Raw genomic sequence first — 14,009 nt, 5'->3', positions numbered from 1 at the left:
AGAGCAGACAGCTCTAGGAAACTTATTTTTTGAGAGAATATAAACCTCCAGGTTTAGCCCACCTTCCTCTCCCACTTGTATTTTTGCCCTGGAGTTTCTGTCAGAATGAGCCACAGAAGCCACCAGCTGCTGCCACAGCCCCAGGTACTACAAAAACAGGCAGTGCCATAACAGTGCCAAGTTCTTAGCCACACCTGAGTCCCTTGGAACGCTAAAGAGACACAAACCAACCTCCTTAGTTAAAAAACCCTAACCTTTTCCTCTGCAGTTTGTCCTCCTGAGGCCTGGGATCTTCCCAGCGCTGTGCCTGCTCATCCCGTGCACTGCTGCCCTGCACCATCTGCCAGGCTGGTGAGAGTGCTTCTTTTGCCACCTCAGGGACTGCCATGTTGTGCCTCCCCTGGGGCAGCGCCTCCCTGAAAGAGGGGCTAACACTTCCCATGAGGATCTCCAGCAATGGCAGCTGCCGCCTGACGTGCTGGGTCTCTTGCCCCTGCTGCACAGGGCAGAGACACAAGGCCTAAAGACAGGAGGGTGAATAATGGCTCCCCACCATGTAATGCCCACTTTGGATACCCCATATTGTGGTGTCTTTATTTCTTCCTTGGCATTGTTCACTTTCAGGGATGCCATACACACCTATTCTCCCCAGCAGCAGCACTGGGCTTCATGTTCCACTTGCAGTGGCCACGTTATTTTTCTCACCTCAGCCCCTTCACTGTGGTGCAGAGGCAGGACTGGGTGCAGGGAGGGTCCTGCTGGGGCAGGCAGGTATACAGGGACCCCGAGGAGCTCCAACCCACACACAAGCACAAAAGCTGCCATGAAAATCTCCCTCGCCTAAACCTGAGGAACACGCCAGCCTCTAGATCCAGGGACTGAGCTGCGGGCCATGGGGACCTACTCTATCATCATACCTCCTTCTGCACAGCAAAATGGCTGCTGTGCTGCAGGGCAGGGAAGGAGCACCATGAGGAAGACCAGGGGGCACAGGGTGGCAGGCAGAGCTTTCTGCTGCTACAGTGCTTTTCTTTAAATGGAAGTACTGTATTTGCTCATTCTAGTCTTTTGTTGTTTAGACACAAAGAGCAGAGGAGAGTGAGGGGCCCAGTCAGCGAAGCAGCTGCATGAAAGGCAGGACCTCTGCTTGCCTCTGGTCATTTTGAGGGGCTGAATTTGAGGAGTCAGCTATCCTTGTGGTTCCCTCCATGGAATTTTGACTAAAATTTCCAGATAATCTGTACCCCAGTTTCATGTTTACATAGAAAGAGGCTTGTCTTTCAGGTAATGCCACAGTTCAGGATGTTCCTTGTCTTTACAGTCATCACTCTGATGCCTGAAAAGATTTCTTGGGAGCACCAAAGTTCAGGAAAAAAATATCTGAGTTAATACTGAAACCCTCCTTTTAAGCCCTTGGGGAAATCCAATTGTGCTTTTAAAGTCATTATATATGCCTGAATATTAGCCCTCTACATGTACTACATACATATGCCATCTGCCTGCACGTGAACATCTGTGAAGCAGATTCTGCCCTGCTGGAAAAACACATTGGTATGATTCTTTTATGAGTTTTTCTCTGCTCTTGACTATACTGATATCAATTTAGTGTAATTTCATTAAATTAAGTAGAGCTTTTTTTATTTACTCTAGTAAAAAGTCAGAGTGGACTCTTCTGCATTGTCAGTCTAAAATGATCATAAATAAGGCCAGATTTTGTCATTATTTTTGCTTCCAATAGTCTTTACTGAAAGGATGCATATCAACCAGTTTATCCCTTCTTCTGCTTGGTTGAAGACTGCCTAAATTGCATGTGTAAATACCAACAGCACCAGAACTGTTATATACCATTACGTTGATGATTGTTCTGTTTTGACACCAGGTAACATGCTTTACAGGGGAGTTCTTTCTGAGAAACAAGTCTATTGTTTCATGAATTGCTAAAATGCTTGTATTGTTATACAGTTCCATGTGATGAATGCAAAGGCTTTCTGCCCAATGAATTAGGATCATCTATTGTAACTTTTGTTAATAATACATTGCTATATTCTGGAAGCATTATTATGAGCATAAAGAAATTAAAAATATAAGTTCCCTCCTCCTTCAGTGCCCCACATAAATTTTATTTTTCTATTAATCATCTAATGTAAGACTGATCAAAATCAGGCTGAAAACCCTGATCACAACATTTCCACTTAATTCTGTAAATCTAACCTCCATTCTTTTTTCTGCTCCCATACATATTGATTCCCTCTCATTTTTTTCTCAGGCATACATTTTCTTTCCAAATTATTTCTCATTAATTCCATTTCTAGTCTGTCTTTCTTCACCACATACTCTGTTCGTCACGTTTTTGTTCTCATGCTTTTCACCCTGTGAACCCCACTTTCATCATGGAAATCAGTGTAAAAGGGAGACACTTTGCTTCATCTTTTTCATACACAAGTGCACAGAGTTCAAACTGAGAAAAATAATAATTTTTTTTCTTTAATGAAATTTCTTTAGATCTTACTTTGAGAATTAAGTGTAATTTTCTGCCAGGCAATGTAGCCTTGCAATTTTTCCTTATTTCCTTGTTACTAGGTACACGGCACATAAACTTTGTACATGCCATTACAGCTACTCAATAATTCGCATACAAGCACAATCTGAGAGAAACAAATCAGGATATACCAGGGCCTTCTTATAAGGCCTGTATTTAATTTTTTCTTATCATCAGGTTCACTGATAACCCAAGGCTGATGGAGTAGCCATTTGCCCACAACCACTTTCTGAGTATCTAGGGCTAGTATACAGGTAACTCAAGGTGCAAGCTAATTATCATATGGCAAATACAAAAGAAACAGACCATTTATCAATTGTCTGTTAGGATAAATTACTAAAAATTATACTGTCCTAATTCACAGCTCTAGACCAGTGACTCTTAGGAGCCTTACCCTGGAAAACCCTCAGAAGTAATAATAACCATTTCCTAAACAGCCCACAGGAACTCACCCTACTCTGGGAAGTACAGAAGCCACCAAACTTAAGACTATGAAGTTTTGTAATTCCCGAACAAAGTAACTGTGGAGCTCAGAGGGATGCGGTGGAGGCTCATGAACGAAATAGCCTGATAACAGACTGAAATCTCTCATCCTGGAAGTCATTTAATTGCACTGTTCTCTGTTCAGTTCTGCCATTCACACTTCACAAAGCCAGTTATTTTCGGATGTATTTGTATTCTAAACAGTGCATGGTCTGATAGTAGTAACATTGTCATAGCACTATTACATGCATGGATGCATAACTGTTTCTTTCCTTTCACAGTAAAGTTTATATATAGAACTGGCTGTAAAAACCCGCACAAACCCCAGAACTATGGGGTTTTTATTTATTGTGGCAAAGCCTAATAATTCACATAGAAGTGTGATTTATTGAAGGACCTTTATTATGAAAATAAATCCTAATAAGAATTTCTTTGCCAGGCACTTCGTAATTAAAGATAAAGCTATCCAGAAAAGAAAAATGTAACATGTAAATGGAATAAGGATATATAAATGGAAATTATCATATGTGAGGTAGAAGAAAAACTCAAAGAGCTTAAAGCGCTGAAATTTGAGGGACAGGATAATCTCCGTCCCTGGGTTCTGAGAGAACTGGCACATGAAATTGCATGTCCAGCAGCAAGGATTGTTAATAAAGCCAACAACTGGTAGCGTATCATTACTGAAAAACAGACCTCTTGCCTGTATTTCAGAAAGGAGAAAAAAGGATAACCAGAAAACATTAAGAGTGACCTCAACAATATTCAAGGCTCTAGAAGGTATTTTTTAAGAAAAACATCTGTGTAAGTAGACATAAATGGAAAATGGGACAAAATGCAATGAAGTTTACCAAAGGTAAAACAGGTTGAGTGAATATATTTCTGTTGATTGTAACTGCTGGTTTAATCAGCAGGAAGTGCTATAGATACCGCCTATTAGGCCTTTGTAAATTAGGTTGTGAATAAAATGTTAAAGCAGAAAAACCTCTTAGTTGTGCTTGAAGAAGAGCTGTTGTCTAGAGGGAGGGTATTATTGTAATTTTTAAAGGATCAGTATTGGAATCTGTCTTATTTAACATTTCCAGTAATAACTGTGACACAAAAAGAGTATGCTAATGAAATTTTGTTGAAAACAAACACTGAGAGATATTACTGATACTGAAGAGGATTAAAGGCTCATATAGGAAAAAATAGATGCTGTGACAACTGGAATAAGACAAATTGAATGAAATTTAACAGCATACAATGACTATGAAAAACCAATAGCAGGAGCTGAGCACTGGAAACCAAACATGGAAGAGATACGTTAGTTGAACACAGGCTACCTATGAGTCACTACTGTGAAGACATGTGTGGAAAAGCTAAACACGATCCTAAAATGTCCTAGGTGTGGTATTGCTAGTAAATAAATGAAAATAATACCACTGTACAAGGCATTCCTGAAATCTCAAGAAAAATAATTTTTATTCTCCATGTTTGAGTGCTAGGACAGGTGGAAAAGACTGCTACTTGTCTTACTGAGATAATGAAGATAGTTCAGCTTCTTTCCCCAGGCTTAGTATCAAGTCACTAGCAAACTATAATACTCACCTGTTCAGCATTTTGAATCACAAGACTGTTGGATAGATTACTGTCATGATAATGTAGCCAATACATCAGGTCTAAAATATATAATTTTGGGAGGGTTATTGTCTAATTCTTAGTCCTCTGTTATCACCCATAAATACCCATATCATACCTCATTTACTACCACAACACAAATATTCATTATAATCTCTATTATTTACAGTAATCAGAAATTGTATGTATAAAATTTCCTATACTTAATTATATTTTTATTTGCTTTTTAACAATTTGTTTTTAAAACTGTAACACTTAACAAATAACACTTGGGAAAAGAAAGGATTAAGATATGTGTACTGAGTAGGGCTTGTCTGAATGAGGAATGTACACAAATATTTTATTTTAGTTGTGATGTTGCCTTATTCCTTTATCAGAGAAAATTAATGACATTATTTTAAAACTGTACTTTTAGAAAGCTGTGTTTTTTTAAAAGACAGATACTGTGTCTAATTAGTGCATAGATTATATCTACTCTTCTATCCCTGGTTAATCATTTAAAATACAGTACAGGCATGTACAGATTTTCTGTTAAAGAGCAAGGAGACCTTTGGATGTCTTCCAGTAAATATTCTGTGAACACTTCTGCCAACTGCAAATAACAGTAACTACCATTAACACTTCAACCTTTAAGAATACAGTGTGCTCAAAAAATATCAAACTTGCTTGGGTTTGTATGAGCTCTGACACAAAGAATGCTAAAATAAAATACAAATATTGTAAATATGTGGTTTTAATAAACTGCATAGATAGATACGCACTTTAGTCAGGAACACTTATCATTATGTGAATTCATTAATTAACTTTATTACGTGTAGCCATGTTAGTGTTTTCATTCCATTAAATATTGAAAGATAAATGTTCTGCTAAATATCTATGAGAATGTTTACTATAGTATTGGATTACAGCATGTTCCAGTTCAACATTTTCAGATTCATTGTCCATGGAATACAGGAGTCGTGGTAAGACATGTTATTAGGACTAGAGTCCTAACAAACTTTAAGACAACAGTAATGTTGTGTGTGAATTGACTAAAGTGTGAAATCCATGGGCTCAATCTATTTTGAAAGTGAACTGTCTTTAAGGAATAAAGACATTTCTGGTGGTAGATGCCAAGGATGCCTGAGGTAGAGCTCAGCATACCCTACAGCACATTATGCCCAAATGGAATACTGTGCATGAAATATACTCCTCATGCTGGGGTTATTGTACTGATATGTCAAAGCAGGCATACCTCACCTCCTCCCAGAAATGCAACTCCTGTCCTCAGTTTAAATGTGCAGTGGAAGTAATTTTGGTAAGACTTCAACCCTCCAGTATTTTATTTTAATTGAAAATGTGTGTGTTTGCTGGTGCTGTTATTTTAAAGGTGAAGATACATATGTAGAAAGACAGAGGACTGCTGTTACTCAGCCAAAACCAAGGATCACTAACAGGGTGCTCACCATCAGCCATCAGGTAGCAATGACTTCCCACCACTGCTGACATTGTATTTCCTTTTATTTCATATGTATATAACAGGCATGGGAATAAGTGTAAGTCTGAAAGGTTTCAAGCAGCTACATTATGTCTGTGTACTGGATGGTGAAGGCTGTATGGCCTGCTGCTGGGCATTCAGCTGCCCTTTGATTTCTTCCTGCTGTTGTAGAGAGCCAGAGTGTGTTGATGACTGCCATGACTGCCCTAAGCATGGTACTTCAGAGAAGCTGGATCTCAGAGCAAAGCAGTTGCCCAGAGAAACAGCCCACTGCTGAGGAAAAAGCTAAAGAGGAGACTGCCTGGAGGAGCCACTGCTGTGTAGGTCAGTCTTTCCAACAGCACAACCCTGCAGCAAAAGGCAACCTTTGTGACAGTTAGGTCCCACAGCTTCAGGGAAATTGAAGAGATGATTTGGTGTCTTTTTCTATTTGTTTTCTGGAGTTGATCAAACTAAACTTTCCTGACTTAAAATCAGTTTTGTTTTAGATTTGAAGGAAATACTGCTAACATCCTATGGTCTGATTATGTTATTTTTATGCTTCATAATAACTTGTCTTGCAAATAGTTCCATTTATTGTGATGAAAGACAGTCTGATTTTATGTTCATAAAGTATAAAATGCCAAGAAAATGTGCCTCTTTGGTTTCCCTCTTGCTTCCACAGTGAAAATACTTCAGTATGGCTTCACACCAGCATCCTCTTATCATTCTATCTGTCAAAGCTACTTGTCAGCCCTCTGCTACTTTCATGCCATCTTTGTCCATAATCTCTGCTGCCACAGGTGATTTGCTGTTCACTGTGGAATAAGTCTCTGCTTTTTTAAATGACCGCATCAAGGAAGTAGAAGAGGAGGATGACCTACTGATGCATTAATTTTATTTTCTGTTCCACTTTTTACTTTCTACATTGTGTTAGTGGACTTTCAAGTGCCAGGAGCCAGCTGAGGTAGCTCATCAACACATTTCATGTTGGAAAGAGAGAAAAATGCAAGTTGTCTTAACATAGCAAGAAAGTAAGTCTGTCAAGGGAGGAGAGCTTTACTTCCTCAAGCTGCAGACAGACAGGCATTCTGTCAACTCGTGTTTTTACGTTTATGTTTGCAGAAGTCCCCTCCAGTGAAAATATACCTTGAATATATGTACATATACATTTAGTGTGCATACATATAATCTAATTTTGACTAAATTGGAAATATTCTGTGTCATTGTCCACAGCAGAATTTTATGGAAATAACATAGAAGGAATGCTTCTGAACAGCATCCTTCAGTATACCTGGCTGGAATCAGCTAATGCAAATCCATCACTGCTAGTGCTTGTTTTCGCTTTCTCACTACAAACCACAGTTTGCCTCTGACATATGGGTTAAGGAGCCAGGAAGAAGCTTTATCACACTGAGGTGAATATTGAGTCTACCAATTTCCAGAATCATGCCTAAAGAGCAGATTATGTATTATTGGTATGAATACCAGAAAACAATTCTAGTATGCATGCCAGAGGTTAATCATTACTATTCTTTTCTGTTCTCACTACAAGGTAAACATTTTGATGATACTCTTCATGCTATGCTGATAAGTAACTACTATTTGGTCTTTTTATTTGCTTCATTGAAGTATCTGTGAAGAGTCCAGGCTGAAGAGGAAGAAATTATGGCATACAGCTGGTTTTATTTATTTTGCATTGTTTAAGCTACTTAAGATACTCTGAAATCTAATTCAGATGTGAGGTGGAGAAATGCGGTTAGAAAATGTGGGATATATACCAATGTTGACAATCACAAATGGAATCCTGCCCACAGCGAGTACACTTGATGTTTGTAGTACTCTTTCAGCTGTCTCCTGCCTTATCTATCTATTAGCATTGCTTTAGGCTTGCTGACAAGGTAATATGACAATTTCAGCACAAAATAGGTGCTAAGCAAAGATGACTCTAAATGGGCTATGTACTTACTGTGGTAAGCATGACTGTTTCTGCATGAAATCCCTTTTTTGCTGTTTGGGAGAATTCAAACATAATTTTGTGTTCTTTGTGTCTAAGAGCATACGACAGGAACTGTAGCTGAGGGGAAGGAGAATGAGGACTCTGGATTAAAAATGTGTATATTTCTTTAGGCAGAAGACCGATTGACAAGCCTAGTGGTATCCAGGCTAAAACCCGCTAAATTTGGGAGCTTTCTAAAGTAAAATGGTGTTGTAACTGAGGCATCCCTGCAGCTGCCATAGCACTAACAGAGTGGACTATCTGGGTGTTCAGTTTCTCTTTTTTATCAATGCCTACAAAGGTGACCTTCTAAAGAAACAAAATATTTCTCCTGAAAGGATAATTATTAAGTTTCTTAAACAGAGGAATATAAGAAAACAATCAGACTTCAACAGTATAGTGATCCTTATTTATTGCAAACTGACTGAACATCTTCCACAGAAGGTTTTTAGCACAGAGCTATTTTTTTCTAGATAGGGATTTTTAAACACTCCATCACTTATTTGGGGAAATTTGGGAAACATTGTATGTGTATATTTATGTCTGTCTCATTCTTTTCCCTTTAATGCATTTTATTTCCTGCTTATATGGGAAATATATTAATGCAGAATAAGAACTATTATGTGTTTTGTTTCTTTGCTGGGGCTGATTTCTCTCCCAGTCCACCCTGCCCTTCTGGTACTCATGAAATAAGCAGAACACAGAGTTTCCAGTTTAATCACTATTGCTTTTCTCTTAAAGATCTTGTTACAATAAACAAACAGCAGTCATACTAATAAAGTCTCTGTTGTTAATATTTAAGAACTAAATTTTCCTGTTTTATATTAAAAAGATCCACATTTTTAAGTACACAAGCTTTATTTTAGTTGTGTTTGTTAAAGAAACCAGAAGTGCTTTATATAACTTTTATAAATTTTTAAGATTTTAAATTTATGTATGAACCCCATCCAGTTTTCTCTGATCATAGCAGAGTTTCACCTTTTTGATAGAGCAGATGAAAATCAACATCCATTTGTGCTCCATTTAAAACTTGAATAACAATTAAAAAAAAAATCACCCCAGTGGAATTCCATTTGAACTACCGAACACGACATTTTAAAGTAAAGGAATTGGCACTGAAAGAGATCTGAAAGGGTAAATATTTTATATTCATTTAAACAACTGGGACCAATTTAAAAATGGTGTAACACAAACACATTTTAGCCATTTCTAATCTCAAGGTAAATATGATCTAATCATATTTATCATGATCTAATCATGTTGAACTGTTTCTATACTGCACTTTTCCTCACATTTTAAAAAGATGTATACCACAGTACAATTTCACAGTGATTAGAAAGGTGGAAAATACAGTCTACAGAAGCAACTCAAAGAACTTTATTCATTGTCATGTAGGCTTGCTTTGGGCAGGATTAGACAACCTCATAAGCATGTCAGTAGATATCTGAACCTTGCAATTCTGTGACCAGTATCACTGATGGATATGCACTAGTGTTAGCTCAGCGGTGAAAGGGAGATTTTATAATGAAGGTCACTCAGAGGATGTTTTAAAGGCTTACATGTTTTTTATAAGGAGCTTCTAAACATGAGGATGACTACAGAAGAAAGCATGAAGGTGTGCTATCAGTGCTACTTAGTAAAAGGATATTCTGGGCCAGGCAAAGGTGAGAGTCCACATCTTGACAGTGAATGTGAGCTGATAGGGGGTAAAATATGAAAGGAATTTTGCTTCCCTTTCGAAAGGGAAGTGTGGAGATAATGAAGCTATATGTTAATGAACAAATATACCAGGGACATATAAGGAGGAGAAAGCAGCTTCTTCCCAGCAACAAGACAGGGAAGGGAGTACTGGTGTTCTCTGGCAGTTTAGAGGTTTCTTGCCAGCCTATGGACCAGACCTGATTTGAATAGGGATCAGTAAGGGACTGGAAATTAATTTGCAAGTTTATCAGCCAGTGCAGGAAGCCACAGTAATCTCCCTGTAAACCCAAAAGTGAGTGGTGCCAGGAGATCAGTTACCAATTCACAGGTGGGTTCAAGGTGTTTGTTAAGACTGCATAAACAGAAAGGGACTGCATGTGTGGTGGGGAACATCTGAAGTCTGTCTAGTCCTCTTTGGGCAGTTCTGCCTGTGCAGGTAAATGTCTGCATTTATATGTTTATTATAGTATAACAGATAGCCATAAACATGAGATCGTCAGTTATAATGTAGAAAAGCTTATAATACTATCACTATATCAATTTTTATATAACAACTTATGGTGGTACATAATGAACACTTCCAAACTAATAAGATAATTTTTTAAGAGAAGATTTTATCATCGTATGTGATGTCTGAAAAATCCAAAATACATTCTTGATTGTTACATATAAGAAAACATTTATTTTGAACTGAGTTTCCAAATATTTGTTAATGGAGATCTCAGACTAAACAAATTTCTTGATTATGTTGGTATTGCTCTGTGAAATGTCAGATCTAAGCAGAACAATTTCCTTGCCAAAAACCATTTACTGCGTAAAATGTTAGCTGCAAAGTCTGAGAAAGAGGGAAAAAAACCAAAACCCAATTTTCTGCTAATCAGTTTAAAGTCAGACAGTCTTTTCGTTTGTTCCCTTTCAGCTAAATCATTGTTTTTCTTCACTGTTTCACATACAAAGCAAACTGCATACCAAAACCACCCTATATGATTCAGAGGTTTGAAAGAAGTAGAGACATTATTGCTATTGATTTCAATAACATGAAATCACCAGGATGCTTTCCTTTCATTTTGGCAAGATAGTAATTCTTATAAATGCTATTTTAATACAGAACTCTGTCTGCACACACTTTATGTTACGCTCTCACCATATGTTATATATAACACTACAGTAAACCAAGTAAGTTTTAGAGAAAAGTCTTCATTGTACCTCATTTTCTTTCAAATATGAATAAAGAAGGAAATTATAATAGACCTCAAGCTGCATCCACATACAATTCTACATCTCATTCCAAAAAATTATTTCTCTATTCTCTGTGTGATTGTCTTGCTAAAAGTGTGTGATAAGCTAACTGAAATTAATATAGAAACATGTAACAGGATTGGAATAGCAGAGTTCTTTGAACTGTCTGCAGAAATGAACATTTACCTCACAAGCAAAGTAAAACGGTCACTTTTCTATAACAAGCAAGACCAGCTCTGTTTGAAACAAACTATATCCAGAATACAATAAATCCTGGATGCTTAGGTGAAAACTGTTCAAAAGAAAAATCCATATGAATTTGGAAGAAATAATTTATTAGTTGAGAAACTTCTACAGCCCATGGCTGGTATACTTTTTTCAAGCGAGGAGAGAGATAGATTTAAGGGGTTTTTTTACATTTAATGTTTGAGTAAATGTCTTGAATAATAGTATTATGTGACTCAGAATAGAAAATTACTGGGGAAAATGTACATAGCCTACCTTTCTTGTCCACTGCTTAAGCATCCAAATGAACACAGATTGTGTATCTATGGAAAGATATAATTACAGTTTTTTACAATCTGTCATCTATCCTCTTTAATTCTACAGCTAAATATGCACATCCTTAACATACAGCAAAAATACAGAGCATAAAATTAGGAATATATTATCTGTCTATATTTAATACAGTCAGTGTTTTGAATGATTACAGGAACATCACGACCCTGGCACAAGTGAGCACCACTTCAAGACTGTATTTAAGAGTTACTACTATTAAAGGCCTATCAACCAAGTACCTTTCTGAACTAGAAAGGAATGGGAACACTTTCAGGTCAAATTTTCAGAGATATTTAGCCACCATGCACACACACCCACACACATGAAACTGGCTTTCTAGACTGTAGAAGTCTTCTGGGGAAAATGGTCTGAAAGTGAGGACAGGGAGCTCATGACATTTGCATGTGTGCTTTGCTGTCTCCCACTCACAAAAGCAGCTGTTGTGCATGCAGTTCAGCACCCAGTTTTCTACAGAGCACTGCGATGCTCTCTCCCACCTGCTGTGTTATTGGGCAGATTTGGCCTTGCTCCTGCACAGGATTCCTGAATGCATGGGTGAAAAGGTGTGGCTGACAGGCCCTTGCAAAAGCAGCTACCAAACACCCAGCCTGCAACTGGGATGGCAAAATCTGCAGGCTGGGACTGCAGCTGTGCTGGGTGGTCTAGGGATTGTGTGCATTTGAGAATTTGGGTCTGAATTGCTTTCAAGAGCAAGTCTGGGCTTGTATGCCGGCATTGCGCTTAGGAAAACATCTCCCCAGGAGATGAAATCCTGCTGGAAAACTGCAGGACTCAGATGCAAAGTCCTACTGGGTCTTTTGCAAACTGAGAAGCCTGAAACTAGGCTGAGCCTCGGGGGTTTGCACAGGGGTGGCTGCCCACTGCAAAGGCAAATTAGACTGTTGCCAAATCTCTTAAAGGGCCTGCTATGCACCCACACCCACACACCCCCACAGATGTTAAGGGGTGCACCCAAGTCTTGCAGGAAGGTTTGCTCCATGGGAAGGGCTGCTGGTGAAACAAACTGTTGCTATTAGAATTGTTTCAGAGCAGCATATAGATGTTACCTGGTTCTTTTGAAACTAACTGGTAAGAAACTTCACAACTAATTGGTAGTTTATTTTTATGGTATTCTTGTTAATGTACAAGAGGCTGTTGGCATCTCAGGATTTTAAAACAGAATTAGCTATTGTGTATGTGAGAAATATCAAAGTGGAGAGTTTTCTCCTAGAAATAGGCTACTGTGTAAACTATGGTTTTGTAGCTACCAGCAGTAACAAATAACAAGTGCTTTCTAAGCAATACTGGAACTGGAGCACTCCTGTATTTCTAATTGTAAGCCTGTCTTTTGTTTCCAGAGAAGGAATTCCAAGAAAAGGAGACAGGTCTTTCAAATGACATATGCTTTCTGCCTTCATCTTAGTACCTTGTTTTGAAAAACAGAATGATGAAAGTGGGTTTTTTTTTTCTCCTGAGGCAGTCACTCCTGATCAAGAGAAGCATGCTGCAAATTGGAAACAAAACGGAACTGAAATCTTATGCATATTAAAGGTGAATGCATGAGAAGTATGAAAGTGACTGTGTATGTTAAAATGCCAAAAGGGAAAGCTATCACTTAAGGCAGTACTGTAAGAGACACTGCATTTCTCTCCCATGCACACCCCACCCATCCAAAACACCCCATCTCTGCATGCACCAGCTCAGGGAAATGTACTCCAAAGTGTGGAACATTCTCCCCTGCTCCTGCAGACACAGTCCGTGCTCACTCTCTCTCTCTCTCCAGCCCCCCATGGCTGAGGCTCCAGCCTGCACCAAGGGGCTGCAGGGGGAGGTGGGCAGGTACAGCCATGCCTGGCTGAGAGAGAGGAGGGTGCTGCAGGCTCCCCAGAGCAGGGCATTCCCCACCCACTTCGGTGGGCTCTCCTGCCCCGCCTGCCCAGGCTGCTACATGTTGGGGCAGCAGACACTGTGCCCTATATAAAAGCCCTGAGGAGCTGGCCCAGTCGTGCCAGGGTAGTTAACCAGTGCCATGGAGGCTGAGGAGGCCACAGCAGTGGCAGTGAAGGCAGCAGTGCGGACACCCAAGTGCTCCCGCTGCCGGAACCATGGCTTCGTGGTGCCAGTGAAGGGCCATGCCGGCCAGTGCCGCTGGAAGCTCTGCCGGTGCGACAAATGCGCTCTCATCACTGAGCGCCAGAAGATCATGGCTGCCCAGAAGGCCCTGAGGCAGCAGATGCCCGACTTCCCGGCTGGGGCAGCTGCAGGGCCTGCTCCCCGAGGCGAAGGCCCTGGGGTGGCCAGTGCCTCCAGGCAGAGCGGCCGTGAAGCAGTGAAGGATACCCAGCTTACCGGCAGCAAAGGCATGACGTGCAGGGGGCTGCCGCCACCTCCCAGCAGCCCTCCTTTCTGGGACTACG

General features: G+C 39.5%; 1 protein-coding gene across 1 annotated transcript in view; it reads left to right on the top strand.

Annotated features, from left to right (window-relative positions):
- The window catches only part of DMRTB1 (DMRT like family B with proline rich C-terminal 1), an 88,049-nt gene that overhangs the window by 61,674 nt on the left and 12,366 nt on the right, over positions 1-14,009 (top strand). The window contains exon 1 of the mRNA XM_080406316.1: positions 1-14,009. This exon is cut by the window's left edge and continues 61,674 nt beyond it. Coding sequence (XP_080262442.1) covers positions 13,622-14,009 — 388 coding nt within the window. The 5' untranslated portion in view covers positions 1-13,621.

Source organism: Falco punctatus (genome assembly GCF_963210335.1).
Source record: "Falco punctatus genome assembly, chromosome: 11".
In the NCBI taxonomy this organism is placed as follows: domain Eukaryota; kingdom Metazoa; phylum Chordata; class Aves; order Falconiformes; family Falconidae; genus Falco; species Falco punctatus.
Note: the sequence above shows the minus strand (reverse complement) of the source record. Positions and strands in the feature narration are given on the sequence as shown.